We start from the raw sequence: 17,006 nt of genomic DNA on the forward strand, positions 1-17,006 counted from the left end.
GACCCAGTAGAGCTCGGCTGGAAAAAACATTCACAGACATGGCCAGTGGCCAGCATACAGAATAATTGGGACCTCCACTCTAATCTCATGGAGACCTTTGAGTGAGGTTTATTTTCCCTTTAACTTCTGACCACATCAGGGTTTTAGAGTAACTCTTGACAGATATGTTTACTTAAGGGATTTTCAATGAGTAGGGCACTGCTTATTGTTTAAATATGGTAGAAATATGCTGAAACTTTGGCAGGTAAAACACCTGGGCATATGGGACTGGAAATCAGTGTTTCAGTATATAAGTAGGTTACCCCTAGGTAATGCATTTGGTGAAATGTTTTCTCCAAATTAGAGCTTTCTTTTTGTTAATTAGATATCATCTTCCCATGAGGTCATGTCACTAAGACAGATAAAATGGATGGTAACAGTTACTGCTCAGAATGAATTAAAATAACAACATTCAGTTTGAAAAAAAAAAGGTCTAAGGAGATGTTTAACAGTAAGAACCAATTATTTAACGTCTGTTTTTATTTATTTATTTATCTGACATCTACTCTGTCAGAAACTCTTAAGTGCTTTATAGCCATGATTCGATTTCATTAGCAAATAATCCCATGAAATACGTACTTTTATTATCCTCATTTTCCAGGTAAGGAAACTGTGACCAGAGAGGTTAAATTGCCTCAGATTATGCAAAGTTAATTAGGGATCCAGCTAGAATTCCCCATCAGGTCTAGTGTGACTCTGAAGCCCTATCCTTAACTGCTACACTATGCTTGTCTCTTCTGGCTTGAGCAAGCAAACGAGGTAATTGTGAATTTCACTAAGCCTTTAGCATATACCCTCCAAAGATGTGGTGTCTGTCATGTGTGAAGAAATAATGGTTCAATTATAAACTATGCCACTGAATGTTTAGCAGCCTATTTTCTCACATTTCTGGCAATGGAGGTCTTTATGTATTGAACCAGACTCAATGCAGTAAGAATTTAAATTTCTAGGAGCTGCATGTAAACACATTATAAACTTTTGTTGCCTTCAGGGCTTTATTGTGACCCAGATGCTCTATGAACAGCTTAAACTTAGGTTGGGAATGTGGAAAATTATTTTACAATTGCAATTGTTTTAGGAAAAAGCCAGGTATTAGCGCACACATACACACACACACACACACACACACACACACACACCACAATCTGAGATGCCAAACACTATTTAAATTTTTTTCAATTAAAACACAAAGTGTACCTGTGAAAAAATCCTCTATACACTGAATAAAAATTTTAAATAAATATATGGCATAGGTATTCATATATGAACATTTTGTATGCATCTGTTTCTATGTGTTTCTATCCTAGACACACAATGCATGCTAAAGAGCTTAAAGTTTACTTCCTTCTTCACCTGTAAAACTAACAGAGAATTGTTTGTTTGTTCTTCTCACAGCTGAATTTTTATTCCTCCTATGGGGTGTTTATCTCTGCTACGCAGTGCGAACGGTCCCATCAGCTTTTCACGAGCCGCGCTATATGGCTGTTGCAGTTCACAATGAGCTCATTATCTCCGCTATATTCCATACAATTAGGCAAGTGATCTGCAGAGCCACTCAACAACTGTTTTATTTTTCTGATGTGTTGCAGTTTAATTTAATAGCAAAATTGGATAAGATGCATAACGGAAAGATGTAGGACGGATAGTGTTTTATAACTTGACTAATTTCTTTGTCACAGAAATGGCAAATGAATCGTTTTGTTTTTTTTTTAAACTCTGCTGTTCTTAGTTCCTTCTGATGAGTTGTTTATTGCCTTCATTTATTTGGAAGGGTAACTCAGTGTTATTGTATTGTGTTAAACCACTTATGGGAATGTCATTAGGTATATTGTTTATGATACATAATACTGTTTGTTCTGAAAATATAAAGCAATGCATGCATACATTATAAAATAGATACAGGTAAATTGTCTATGTTTTCATTCATGTTTATTATGCTGGTTTATACTTTCAAAATTTTAACACTCAGATAACTTACGTATGTGAAATCTGTTGAATTCAGAACCAAAAAACCACTCCAAGTTGATGACTGGATTTTTGTGTGCAGTGGGGTTCTTTCATCATTACACTGTAGTGATGACTTTCTGTGGTAAGAAAATATGGCCTGGCCCTCCGTTTCTTATTATTCCATGTATCTCCATAACCAATGAGTACAAAGGAGGAAGAAAGGGGCTTATGATAAGTGAACAAAATGAAATATGTATGACTTACCTCAACAAGAACAACAACCAAACAACAGCAACCAAAAAGGAATCCTATAGCCTGAAAAGCAACAAAAAGATGCCATTTAATTGTTCGACATATATTAAAAGTTAGGACACACTTAAGAATGTAATTAGAAATTTTGAATATTAGTCTTGGCCCGCAGTGGAAAGATAGAGATTAATAATAGGATGAAAAGGTGTGGATCTGCGGAAGTTTTGCAGGATGTTTATCACCTCTCACTTTAGTCAATAATCATAAAATGACATCTTGCACTTCTAGGAATCGATGATGCCAAAGAACATTTGGGGCTCAGGCATAATCTACACTTTTTAAACTCTTAAAGTAAGAGAAAGAGGTATTTATGATCTGACAACCCTGGAAATTCCATCAGAGACGGCCAGGAATCAAGGGAATTTGCCCCCTTGCTTTGTCTTGCCCTCTCTCAAGAGAGAGAAAAGAGAGAAAGAGTAGAAGAGGGAGGACAGATGAGACGCAGAATATGAAATCATAAAGAAGCAAAGAAAAGGATGCTTTCTCTAGTTCCACTCAGACTAGAGCTCAAGGATATGAGTGAGGATGCCCTGGTCTAAAATGCCGTGAGCACCAGAGGGCACTTTGTCATGGTGCCAGAGCTCCAGAGCCTTCACATTTCTTCCAACCCCTCTCCCCAAAAAAGCTGCATCATTTTTGTTGTTTGTTTTCAGAGTATCAAACATATATGTTTCAAGATCTAACAAACATGCTTATCTAGAACCATTGATAAGTTAAATGTTATATTAACAAACCAACTAGAGAGTTATAAGCATGTAAGAAGGCTTATCACATGGACTTCCCTGGTTGTCCAGTGGTTAAGACTCCACGCTCCCAATGCAGGGGGCCCGGGATTCGACCCCTGGTCAAGGAACTAAGATCCCACATGCTGCACAGCGCAGCCAATAAATAAATAAATAAAACAGTGGCTATGTAAATCAGCCATATTCAGTAAAAAATAAAAATTGAAAAAAAGAGGCTTATCACAGACGAGTTTAAATGTCTTCTACTGTCAGAATGTAACTGTCATGCAGAGTTTCCCACTTGTGCCCTAAAATTAACTGTTATGTTTCTTAGAACCAAATTAATTGCCCAAGAAATTAAATCTGTTCAACACAGTTGCCAAAATTGATCTATATCTTTTCAACCTGTTCAATTTTACTCTGTTCAATTTCCATCATTTAATGTGTTTTTTCAATAGATTTTCAACTCTCAGCTGGCCCAAGTCCTTTCAGAAGTAGGCAAGGTAAATGATTTTTAAATGAACTTTAAAAAAATTCTTAATAGTAAGGCAATAGATGGTTATTTCAAAAAAAATCATAAAATGATAAAGAGAAAATAAACTCCCTAATCCAACCACCCAAAGACAAGCACTATTAACATATTAGTAAATCACTGTTAGATGTTTTTATATGCATGTGTATTTATGACACATCACATTTGATAGCTCCCTTGTAGGAATGTCACAGTGACGCTAGCATACCGAGAAGTCCTGCTGTACAGATAAACTGTTTAACTTTGTTTAACCAGCATTTTCCAAATGTAATGGACTATTGAATCCCCCCAACCCTTACATCTGATAACAGCAGCCACGCTTCAGAAAACACTGTTTTATCACTGAACGAGGGTGATAGGAAATATGTTAAATACTTGTTGAAAATAGCTTTCTTACTTTGCTTAGGTCTTTCCTATAGAGTCCCAAACAACCCAGCCAGAAGAATCATATAAACCATGAGCTGGGTTCACGTAGACACAAGCTCTGATTGAATGGTTCATGGTGAACCTAGTAGGTTTGGTATTGAGCAGACATAGCATACTCTTCTTCCAGACAACTCTTTAATCCCCTATCAGTTTTGAACAGGGAGGACTTCAAATGGTAGCAGAGGGACCAGCCTTGGTATCTTTTGGTATCTTCTTAGGCAAGGCTAAGCAAACCTGAACGGGAAGCTCTGCATTTCAAGTTCCAAATTTGACTTACCTTTCTACATAGACCAGACTCGATAAGACGGTGGCACATTGGCTCCAAAGAATCGTAGCTACTCTCTTGAATGTTTAATTTGTATGGCCATAAGGGACCAGTGATGGAATTATAGTTTAACACATTAAATCTACAGAACACGATTTTAGGGGGATGAGCCAGGAGCAAGTAAAACGCAGTGATAATTAAAGAAATCAAGTATGCACAACTTCTTATTTACATGTGGACTGAGTTCATATATGCTGTGGTTCCAGCATTAATAAAGTTCAAGGATAAAAAGCAATAACATAAAAATTTAAATCAGCTGGATCCATCTTGGCAATTTTTTCCTAGAATGAAATAATATTAAATAAGGCATCTGACATCAGCAAAGATATTCTCTATCAATAGGATATATATGTTCTTCTTGTCTGCTTAAAAGATAAAATTATGTATACATATGTGTATGTATTCACATTTATACATACACATATATAAATTAAAAACTATGACTACATATTATGTACAGATTTACCTTCTTTCTTACCAAATTGTCAGACTGAACAAAAATAACCTAAAAGGGTTAAGTCTAGAAGGATAAATGATGAGAAGGCATTTCTCTCAGCCTGTTCTAACCCTTTACTTATTTTTAGTACTAAGCATAAAGCAAACCTTTGGGAAAGTGCAAGGCTTTTAAAAAGTTTGCCTTTATTCTTAGCCTCAATTTTCAAATATTTCGATGCGCCTGATTTTTGGACCGATTTTTTAAGTTGAAATACTATTTTTTAAAATGAAGCTTTAATACTATTTCAAAACCCAGTTGTTCTTAAGGTATTTCTAATCAAAACTGCAACCTAAAAAAAATCTGGCAGTAATTAAAAGCTGATTAAGGACAATCGATGTTAGTATATCTCAAAATTATTTTTTGGAAGATTCACTGTTTTAATTCAAAATATATGTACCCATTCTTTTTTCCAGATATTGTCAGGCTAGTTTCAAGTTTACCTGTGTTGGCATTTGAGATGGGAATTCCCAGTACATAAGGCTGCTTTTTGACTGTAAATCCTTCTCCTTTGTTGTAACTGTCTGCTCCAGTACTGGCAGGGGCCCCAGCAGACTGGGATTGTATTATTTTCAGGGGTACATTTTCTACTGCTTCTGTGCCTCAATATTCTATCTCAGAGACTATAACTTTTTATTGAGTAAGATGATCCTATTTTAATGCTTAAAAAAAATCTTACTTGACCCAGCACAGACTGTATAGTCAAAAGTATCCCGTCCCTGAACAAAGTGAATATTCAGTCACATTCAAAGCAGGTATGAAGACACTTTTCTCACAAAGGAGCTAGAAAAGATGTTAATTCAGAAAATCCCTTTTAGTTGACTGTGAAGTATCATGGCCATTCTGCACTTCTGTGTATAAGTCTATGTTTTTTATATCTCCAGACACAGGGGAAAAAACTCTATCTCCATTTTTATGACTCCTGAGCTTCCATTTTAGCTTGATTTTTTTTGGGGGGGGAGAGATGGAAGTGAAAATTTGGAAGAAATATCCTTGATGGAAATTTTGTTTTAAATATTAATAATATTAATTTACTTAGTAAATTTGTCATGAATATGGTATAATGCAGAAATAAAATTAGTCTCTTCTCTTTTTAGATTCATATATGTTTATTTCATGATTATATCATAAGCATTTTCTTAGGATATGAGCTTTTCAAATTTGATGATGTATATCATTGAAACAAAATGCTAATTCTCTAATTCCAAAAGCACTAAAATCTCATATTTAGCTTTTATGGATAAACAATAGATGGGAAAACATTAGAAGAAGAATATGAGTGCAAAATGACCTTAATAAAAGCAATATCTGGTTTCTGCATATAGATGAGTCCTTAACACATGAGTTTTAGTTTGTACATGTACCTACTGATTTGTGAAAACATTCCCAAATTACCAGATCAGATATTAATAATGAATTTTTCCTATACATGTTACTTGAAGGGCCGTCCTGGAACACAAGTTTATAAATTCCTCAATAAGATAAGATTTTAAATATTATATTTTAAATTATTTTAAAATAATTTGAGGCTCTATAAAAACTAAGGTTTGTATTTTAAAAGATGCACTTTGTATGTCAACTATATTTCAATTTTTAAAAACAATTTTAAAAAGATGCACATTACAAACCATTAGTACATACATTTTATCCATTACATTGCTTATCATTTAAACTTCTGGGATCATTCACTAAAACAGATATTTACCCATTTTTTTCCTTAGTTCTAATTAATATTTTTAAGTGAAGAATATTATGATCAAGAGTTATTTGGATGTGTCTTATAACCTAAATTTGCCTGAAACAATCATTTTTTAACCTACTCTTCTTTTGAATTCACATGTGTTCACTGCTTTTGCTTTGCACATTCAACTTACCTACAAAATAATAATCCAAGGAAGTGTTTAGCACATTATATATGTATGTGTTATCTTTCTTACTATTGATAATTTTAAGAACTAAAGGGTTCATATCTTATGCATCTAATTAGGGTTACTTAGACCCTTATTCTTCTGTGATGAAAATATATGTCATAGAAATAACAGTATGACTTCTTTCTTGCTTGCTTTCTTTTACTAATACATTGAGGAAAAGAGTTTCCAAGTATCCTAGTGTTTTAAGTAGAGATCTTGTTGGGTTGCTAATGTGGTGAATTCTCATTTCAGATTTGTTCTTGCCTCAAGACTTCAGTCTGATTGGATGTTGATGCTGTATTTTGCACATACTCATTTGACTGTGACAGTGACCATTGGGTTGCTTTTGATCCCAAAGGTATTCCTCCAACATTACTTTTCTCTTGCAAGATAGTTGTTTTAAATGAGCGTGGAATTGTTTCTCCTTTAAAAAATATCTGGCAATATAGGCAAAGGGAGGTGTGAAGATTTGCTTGACACGCTACAATGTTTTTAAAACTCCCTCCTCAGGAATCTAGGTGTCTCTTTTCTTTGGGGATGTATTAAACATCTCACACAATTTTTAACTGCCTTAGTTTGTACAAAACCCATCATCTGTTTTAGTCCTTTTCCAAATACTTTGATATCTATTCATGTCTTAATTATTAGGGGTTCAAGGTGGCCTTTCATTGTAGCTGTAACCTCAAGCTCATTTTTAAAGAGAATTATCCTAGTCTAAGAATCCTCTTGTTTGGATTCATATTCAGGGAAGTACTGTGTTTTAAACATTCAGAGAATTTTTGTGTAAATAGAAATAATTATAATGTTGTATAAAAAGAGTCTTGCTTAACAATGATGGATTCTGACAAAGACTTATCTACACAGCATTCTGACGTGGAGGGAAACGGGCCAGGACTCAGAATACAGGGATTCTGAACTCATACCCCACCCCAAGTTAGCTGTGTAATGTAACGTTAGGCAAGACTTTTCATCTCTCTGAGTCTGTTTCCTCATCTATGACATGATAGCAGTGAGGCTGCTTGGAATAAAACAAAATGATATCCGAGTTTTGGAAAAAAGATACTATACAAATTATCATTATTTTCCTCTTTTACATGTAGAAAAACAAAATATTAGAACAAAATATTATGTGTAAAAAAACAAAAATTATCATTGTTTTTTCCCCTTTTACATGTAGGAAAACAAAATACATCTTTATCAGTGTCGTACAATGTAACGTTAGCACAGCTGAAACCAGAATTGTGATTTCACTCTAGGCTTCCTTTACCTCACCTCTCACAGTTAACCAAAACATTGAACTTCAGCCTGATTGAAAAGGTCAAACAATTGTAAACACAGCAAAATGCCTATTTTCTTCCTTACTTGAATTACACCAGATAGCCATAATTTTCATGGATGTGTCTGTTCCTGCAAACTATCTTAACCATCCTTATACTGTACGTAATATGACTACATTTTTATTAGATGGGTGTATACTCAGACTATTTATTCATTCAAAAAATTGTTATTGAGCTCCAGAGACAATTGAAAACATATGTTTACACAAAAATTTGTTCTTGATGTCTATTACCTTGGTAGTGATGGCATCACGGGTGTTTGCATATGTCCAAACTCATCAAATTGTACACATTTAATATGTGCAGTTCTCTGCATATCAATTATACCTCAACAAAGCTGGCTTAAATTTTTTTTTTAATTTGTACATGAATGTTCATAGCAGCATTATCCATAATAGCCAAAAAATGGAAACAACCCAAATGTCCATCAATTGATAATGTATAAACAAAATGTGGTATACCCACAAACTGAAATGCTGTTCATCAATAAAAAGGAATAAAGCGTTGATACATGCTACAACTTGTACAAACCTTGAAAACCTTATGCCAAGGAAGCCAGATAAAAAAGGCCACATATTATATGATTCCATTTATGTGAAATGTCTGGAATAGACAGCTCTAAAGAGACAGAAAGTGGGTTAGTGGTGCTGTGGGCTGGGGAAAAAGGGGTATGGAAGTGACTGCTTCCTGGGTTCAAGGTTTCTTTTGGGGATGATGAAAATATTCTGGAATTAGATGGTGGTGATGATTGTGCAACCTCATGAATATACTAAAAAACACTGATTTGTATAGTTAAAAATTGAGAATTTTATGGTATGTGAATTATATTTCAATAAATTAAAACATTATTGAGGAGCTTTACTAAGCACTGTTCTATATCTTAGAATAAGAGTAGTGAACAGATATAAATCTGTGCTCTCATGGTGCTTATATTCTGGTGGAAGAGAGGAGGAAACAGAAAAGATAAACAAAATAAATATTTAAAATAGTATTTCAGATAGGGATAAGCATTAAGGAAAAATCATAAAGCAGGAAATGGACAATATCTGACAAATAACTGTCTCTTAAACTCACGATAATCTCTAAGACTTTGCTCAAGAAAAATAATTTCATTCTTATGGGCTTCCCTGGTGGCACAGTGGTTGAGAGTCTGCCTGCCGATTCAGGGGACATGGATTCGTGCCCCAGTCCGGGAAGATCCCACATGCCGTGGAGCGGCTGGGCCCGTGAGCCATGGCCGCTGAGCCTGCGAGTCCGGAGCCTGTGCTCCGCAACGGGAGAGGCCACAACAGTGAGAGGCCCGCGTACCGCAAAAAAAAAAAAAAAGAAAGAAAAAAATAATTTCATTCTTATAAATAACCTCCAGTAGCATGTGAGATTTTGGAGGACCAGGACTCTATTTTCGTCACCCTTATGGCCTTAAGTTTATGGCACATGTGGCTCCCACAAACATAAATAGAAGAGTGAGGGGAAAGTTCATCAGTTCCTGTGGTTTCTCAGCCGGTCCCAAATACAAAAGATTCATTATTACTTAAATAGAGAACTACCATCTCACATGTTATCTCCAATTTGTGTTCACCTGCCTAGCTGAATATTTTAACAATAGTTGACATTAAAATATCTCTGTGTCTCTGTATCAAAGGGCAACCTGTTCTGTTTTTTTCTTTTATTATATTTTGTTTTTTTAAGTATCAAATGTCTTTACAGACAATGCCTAATAGTATAGAGGGTAAAAGATTTGTCAAGAATCACACAAATTAAGTGGAAGGACCCCTGTCACATGTATATTTTGGAAGTCTAATCTATTACATTTGGATTACTGCTACATTTCTTATCATGAGATTAGCTACTTTTTTTTTAACACTAGGTCCTTGTTGGTTATCTATTTTAAATATAGCAGTGTGTACCTGTGAATCCCAAACTCCCAGTCTATCCCTCCCTCCCACCCTTCCCCTCGGTAACCATAAGTTCAATCTCTAAGTCTGTGAGTCTGTTTCCGTTTTGTAAATAAGTTCATTTGTGTCATTTTTTTTTAATTCCACATATAAGCGACATCATATGGTATTGGTCTTTTTCTGTCTGACTTGCTTTACTTAGTGTGATAATCTCTAGGTCCATCCATGTTGCTGCAAATGGCATTATTTCATTCTCTTTAATGGCTGAGTAATATTCCATTGTATACATGTACTACATCTTCTTTATCCACTCATCTGTCGATGGACATTTAGGTTGTTTCCATGTCTTGGCGATCGTAAACAGTGCTGCAATGAACATTGGGGGTGTATGTATCCTTTTGAACATGTTTTTCTCCGGATATATGCCCAGGAGTGGGACTGCTATTTTTAGTTTTTTAAAACCTGTTCATTATTTAAAGAAATATTTTAGCTGATGACAAGCTAGGAGAAGAGAACCCAAGTTCTCTCAGTTTTCATAGGACAATCACCTGGTTTATATGTTGTGTAAAATGTGGGTGGATGCTTTTGATTTTTCCTGCTCTCCATCATTTACCCAATTCATTCTTCCTCACTTTTCCACTTGAAGAAGAGTAGAGATAGCAAGAGTACATGAAACTGAAAAATAGCAAAAGACTACATGAAGATAATGAAAATATATCAAAATGCAATGAAGGAGGAACTTGAGAATAATGATGAGCTTAAGAAAAAAAATCTATAATTTCAGTGAATCTTTGAATTTTAAACTCAGATACCATCCAGCGCAAGCCCTTTAGGCTAAGAGGACACTGTGCTCCCGAGAGGTTCCATGGCCTGGTTAAGATCCCAGACAACAGAGTCGAGGCTGGAATTCAGACCTCCTGTGCCCTGAGTTTTGAAAGTCGTGTTTTTGAAGCTCTGTGTGACAGACTGAAAGTCGTATTCCTGTGATCAGTCCAGTTGTGCCCATAGATGAAATACAGCCTCCTCTGTGTAAAGTGAAATGACATGATACACACCACCTGTCAAAAAAATATTCCCATTCAGCTGCCAGTGGGTCCAAATTGCTACTCTTAGAGTACAGTGTACTAAGAGTACCCTAAGAGAACATTCCTTTGGATTCTTCTACTTATTTTCATTTTCAAAATGCAAATATCGTTGAAGAGGAATAATGTGAGTTAACCCTTGGAACCTGGAAAAAAGACAAGAATGAAAATAGGAGTCAAAGAGGGAACCAAGTGTTAATGTTGCCTCACTAAGTGCTCTAGCATGTAAGGTGGGAAACAAAACACACATATGGCAGCAAATATTTTGTAAAGAGTTCAGTGAATGAATTCATCTAAGCTGAAGAAATGATGTAACACTAGAACCTTCAGAAAAGTATTATGTTGTGTCCTACAGTGGACTAACGTCTACAGCTCATATTGAATTTCTATTGCAGTTTTCACATTCAAGCAATAACCCACGAGACGACATTGCTACAGAAGCGTACGAAGATGAGTTAGACATGGGCCGATCTGGATCCTACCTGAACAGCAGTATCAATTCAGCCTGGAGTGAGCACAGCTTGGATCCAGAAGACATTCGGGTAATACCAGTATACTTTTCTGTTTTAGATTAGACCCATTCATACAGGCTCGCACGTGTGGGTCGATGTGCATGTGTGCTTCTTTGTGTTAGAGAGCATGTGTGTTTGTGTAAGAACTGAAGGCATCACATGCAGTTAACCCAGTTCTAAAACATAGAATCCCAGTATAAGTTAGGCCACACAGGCCAGTCTTGATAGTCTTAACTGACTTATTGGACACCATGATGATGAACTGGTTGTACATGTCCCATGATGACGGTTTATGAGATCTTGCTGATGGGAAACTAGGATAGATCTGTGAGCAGAGAGTGTGAATTATTTAAAATAATCGGTGACAATATATCAGCATTTGGAGGAAGAAGATGCTTTTGTATTTGATGGTCTGTTGTACACTAATTTAACATTAGGTGTAATTTTATCAGTGGCTACATGATGCTTCCCATATTGTTCAGGAATATGGTTTCTCAGTAGACAACAGGCTGTGTTTTGTCATGGTCCAGGCTCAGCCTGGTCCACGCAATTCACAAGTTCAAAGTGCCTGTTGCATGAAGCAAGTGCAGAATGCAGGAGTTCACGTCTTAAAGTTCAAACGCTGTGTGAAACAAGATACAGAGGAATCAGAAAGTGAGAGTGAGGGGAAAGTTGATGAGCAGAGATGTTAGGAAGAGCTGCGTTCATTGACTTCACATTACAGTTAGTGAAATGAGCCGGCCCAAACGCTGAATTCCGCACCTCTTTGAATCTGCTCTTGTTATGTATGGCAGGACGAGCTGAAGAAACTCTACGCCCAGTTGGAAATCTATAAGAGGAAGAAGATGATCACAAATAATCCCCACCTCCAGAAAAAGCGGTGCTCGAAGAAGGGCTTAGGCCGTTCCATCATGAGGCGGATCACCGAGATCCCGGAGACGGTCAGCCGTCAGTGCTCCAAGGAGGACAAGGACGCGTTGGACCACGGCGCGGCCAAGGGCGCCGTCCCGGGCAGGAAGAACCCACAGGAGGCTGCGGGCGGCGCCGGGAAGCCCAAGGAGGAGTCCCTGCGGAACCGAGTCTTCTCGCTCAAGAAATCGCACAGCACGTACGAGCACGTGCGGGAGCAGCCGGGCAGCCCAGGCAGCCCGCCCGCCCCGAGCCGGGAGGAGGAGGCGGCGGCCACGGACGACTCTGCGCTGGGGTCCCCGGCGGGAACGAACCGACCGCGAGCCCTTCAAGACGACAGCCAGGCCGTGTCCACCGAGTCCGTGCCTCTGGTGTGTAAGTCGGCCAGCGCCCACAACCTCAGCTCCGAGAAGAAGCCCGGGCCGCCCCGCACATCCGTGTTACAGAAGTCCCTCAGCGTCATCGCCAGTGCCAAAGAGAAGACCCTCGGATTGGCCGGGAAAACCCAGGCGTCCGGCGTGGAGGAACGGGCCAAAGCCCAGAAAGCTCTGCCGAGAGAGAAAGAGACAAACAGAAAATACTCAAATTCAGATAACGCAGAGACTCAAGACTCTGCCCCCCCAAACTCCAATCATTCAGAGGAGCCAAGAAAACCTCCGAAATCTGGGATCATGAGGCAGCAAAGGGCCAACCCCCCCACTGCCAGTTCCGACCTGAGTCCAGGCGCCCCCCAGATGAAGGACAGCTTTGACATAGGGGAGGTGTGCCCCTGGGAGATCTACGACCTGACCCCCGGTCCTGTGCCTTCAGAATCAAAAGTTCAAAAGCACGTATCGATTGCGGCTTCTGAAATGGAGAAAACCCCAATTTTTTCCTTAAAGGGGAAATCTCATCCCAAGCCTAAGGCAGCTGAACTGTGTCAGCAGTCCAATCCGAAGAGCATAGACAAAGCTGAGGTGTGCCCTTGGGAGAGCCAAGTTCAGCCCCTCTTTGAAGATGAGAAGTGTGTGATTTCCAAGACTCAGGTTCCTCCAGGAAGAGCTCAAGGGGAGAATGGCGGCCAGCACTCTGCAGCCAGTGTGTGTGCTGGGCAGTGTGAAGAACTGCCTCCCAAAGCCGTAGCATCAGAAGTGGAGAATGAAAACCTCAACCAACTAGGAGACCAGGAGAAAAAGACATCTTCCTCTGAGCGAAATGTGCCTGACTCATATAACTCAAGTAATAACTTTCAGCAACCCTTAGCATCACGAGCTGAGGTATGTCCCTGGGAGTTTGAGACCCCAGATCAACCGAATGCTGAAAGAAGTGTAGCTTTCCCTGCCTCTCCTGCTTCAAGTGCAAATAAGGTAGCAGGGCCTCGGAAATAAGAGGTCTGGGATCATTTTAAAGTGTAGCATCCCCAGAAAGAAAAGGAGAAGGAAGAAACGCTGAATTCGCTATAAGACAGAAGATACAGGATCACAAATTCCCAAGGAGTATTGGTCAGTCAAGGGAAATGTGAAAGGGAGGGGTGGAAGAACACATAGGAGGCCAGGGCAACGTCGTAATGGAGAAGTTAGACTGGCCAGGAAAGTCTTGCCCCAGGGAACACTGGGAAAATCCTTACACTTCAGCATATGTTTGGGGGAAGTAGCCCTCAATGTCTGCCCCTGATCAATACTTACCCTTGGGACTTCGAAGATCCCAAGCAAGGCAAACCAGAAGACACAGAAGAGGGACGAGATTTTGCAAAGGACAGGAAGGTATTGACGTATGTGACCGAAATTCTAAGCTGACTAAAAAGAACTTACTTTACCTATTTAACCTTGATAGCACTGCTAACTTAATGCATCCAAAAATATCTTTTATATTAATGATTGCTTTCATTTTCTTATAAATGTCTGTTTCAGTACATTGTTGTGTCTCATTCCAGCATTCCAGATTGTATAATTTTTGCAAATAACTTTGATATTATGTGACACAACACATTTATGCAATCTGCAGCTACTCAATTGTTATTGCAACTTCCAGAATACCTGCTATCTATCCAACTTTAGTTGATTCTTGAAGTACAGTACGCTTTCTCTGGCTTGGGAAGCCATAACTGTTATGATAAAACCTTTTAGTTTTGGCTGTGGTTTATATATTGTGAATTTGGATTTGACTCTATTATTTCACATCATGGTTTGTTATACTGTCTTAATAAGGGTTTTTTATACAAGTTGAGTTTCTTGTTTTGCACTTCCTGTTAGGACTCAAAAGCTTTATTAATATTGGAGATCAAGTGGTCCTACTTAGTCATACATCTCATTAAGTTAAGGACAACTTATCTATTGTTTGTTCAAAGTCAGGGAAAGATAATGCCTTCATTCCAATTAATTGTCCCTTTTAACTCTTTCAGGATTTCATACTTAGCAGCATTTCGTAAGGAAGGAAGAAGCTAAGAGTGAGAAAAATATACTGTGCATTATTATTACCATTGGCAAGGGAAGACTCTGGGAATGACAAGAGAATTACAGTACTGCAGAGCCGGGGGATTTGCCTTTAAAACAAAGACAGAAAGGGAGCTCCCAATAGCACTTTCAAGGGATTATATTTTTAAAGAGAAAAATTATTATAGCATCAAGATCATTATATGGATATATTTTTATTATGTATACTAAATATATAATATTTTACATTACCTTAAACTACTTATTCTCATAAACTCTTATTCATTGCTTCAGGCAGGGGTAGAACTTGCTGGGCTTGAATCCCAAAGAGATTTATAACCAGTTACTCAAAGCCTATGAGGCAGTGTGGGCTCTTCATTCTTCCAAGCCCTGGAAAACTTCCAAGTCCTGCAAATGGCCTAGGTGAGCTACCAGGCTCAAAATTCCAAATGTAGGGGTTATTTGCAAGGCACAGCAGCTCCCAAAGCATGTTTCATAAAACGTATCGCATTCCACACTGATCACCTGGCACAGCCATCCGAAGCTACTGATTTAGCCCTACTGATGTGATCATGCAAAGAGATTCCATCGCAAAACTCAGTCTCATTTTATTTTAAGGTGAATCACTTAAAAATAGAACCCAGACTTCCTTTCTCTCACGCTAAATGCTGAAGTATCACGGTTTGTTCGGCCAGGACATTTATAGCCTAAATAACTGTTTTTCATTTTCTGAGCAGCAAGGAGTGCTAGGAGGGTAGAAGTTGAGAAAAGGGCATCAGAAGGTGGATACGGGGCTGTTCTTAGGAATATTACTCTCAGTGGAAGATAAAAACTGGGAATTCTCCTATTCAGCATCAAAATTTTCCCAGTGATTTGTATTCAGGAGTAACGTGCATTTCACCATTTTGCAAAGCTGTGCGTAAACCTCCTCACCCATTTGCTTGCTTCGCGCATTACTCAGGATGGTGGGGTAGGTTTGAAGAGGTGTCGAAATTCTATTTGTTTTTGCTTTCTTCATTTACTTCCTTCTCCGCTTCCTTTTCAGTCAAAGCCTGTCTATCTACTTAGTGACCTTGGACTACAACTTTAAGGTATAAAGTTGTGAACTTGGTTTGGAGTGTCCAGACCCACCTACTTGTTTCATTTACATCTGAGATCTGTTAGTACTTTACTGACTTTTTCAGAAATAAGCGGTCAGGCATCAGTGACTTTTTACTGCACTTCAGGATGACCCTGCTAGAGATGTGGCCTAAAGAAGACTTGCCAGTTTCGACCTTAGTACAGTCCATAGAGTCTCTTCCACCAGCATAAATCAGCAAGAGCGCCTGGGGTCTTTCCTAGACTTTCATTGCCATTATTTATCACCAAGAGAAGTTTAAATCTTCAATCCTTGAGGTTGTTTTCCCAGATTGATAACAATAAGCAAGTGAAGAAACACTATTAAGTTCACAAACATTTGCTAGGTTGTCCTTCTCAGTGCATGTGCAGGCTGCATCCTGTCCTTGTTTTTAAGCCAGGGTTTATAAATAAGTAGATTTATACCAATCTTAATAGAACTGTATATTTTATGCAAGAGTTAAACGCTTTACGACATGAATTATAACCCAACCCATCGTAAACGTTGGTGGCCATATGGATTTGAAACTCGACAGTTCTCTTGTATTTGCTTCCTAGGTCTCTGCATGCAAGTGATGACACAGGTAGGACTGAAAAAAAACACTGCCTTTTGACTTCTAGCATTTAGCAACCGAGAGATGTAGAGTCAATAAAGCTGTCAGTCTTTTCACTTAATCTATGGTTCTTCTGAAACTATTATCTGAAACCTACAGCATCCCACCACAAAATATTTGGTAAATTTATGTCGTGACGTGTTGCAGCATGTAAATACTTATAACTTCTCTGCAATAAAACATATTTATATGAAAGCAATTTGTGGCAATTTGTGTGTTCATCTATCAAAAGTTGAATTCATTTCACCTAACCAACTTTAGGAGGAATCCCATATATCTTTGGCTTTGGTACACTTATGCGCATACATCCCCACACTACCTATATATAGGAATGTGTGATTAGTCACATGTGGCCTCAAACATGCAGGTAATCATTTGGAGCCAATAAAACCTGTCAGGACGAGTGGTTTTGATTTAAGGATGCTCT

General features: G+C 38.2%; 1 protein-coding gene across 1 annotated transcript in view; it reads left to right on the forward strand.

Moving 5' to 3' along the window:
• Nucleotides 1-16,770, forward strand: part of GPR158 (G protein-coupled receptor 158) — a gene marked incomplete at its 5' end in the record, with an annotated part of 324,229 nt that extends 307,459 nt beyond the window's left edge. The window contains 4 exons of the mRNA XM_079912544.1: nt 1,435-1,573; nt 6,956-7,061; nt 11,413-11,559; nt 12,324-16,770. Of these exons, the coding sequence (XP_079768670.1) occupies nt 1,435-1,573; nt 6,956-7,061; nt 11,413-11,559; nt 12,324-13,805 (1,874 nt within the window). The 3' untranslated portion in view covers nt 13,806-16,770. The remainder of the gene's footprint in view (nt 1-1,434; nt 1,574-6,955; nt 7,062-11,412; nt 11,560-12,323) is intronic.
• Nucleotides 16,771-17,006: the final 236 nt, after the last annotated feature.

This window comes from Stenella coeruleoalba, assembly GCF_951394435.1.
Source record: "Stenella coeruleoalba genome assembly, chromosome: 2".
Lineage (NCBI taxonomy): Eukaryota > Metazoa > Chordata > Mammalia > Artiodactyla > Delphinidae > Stenella > Stenella coeruleoalba.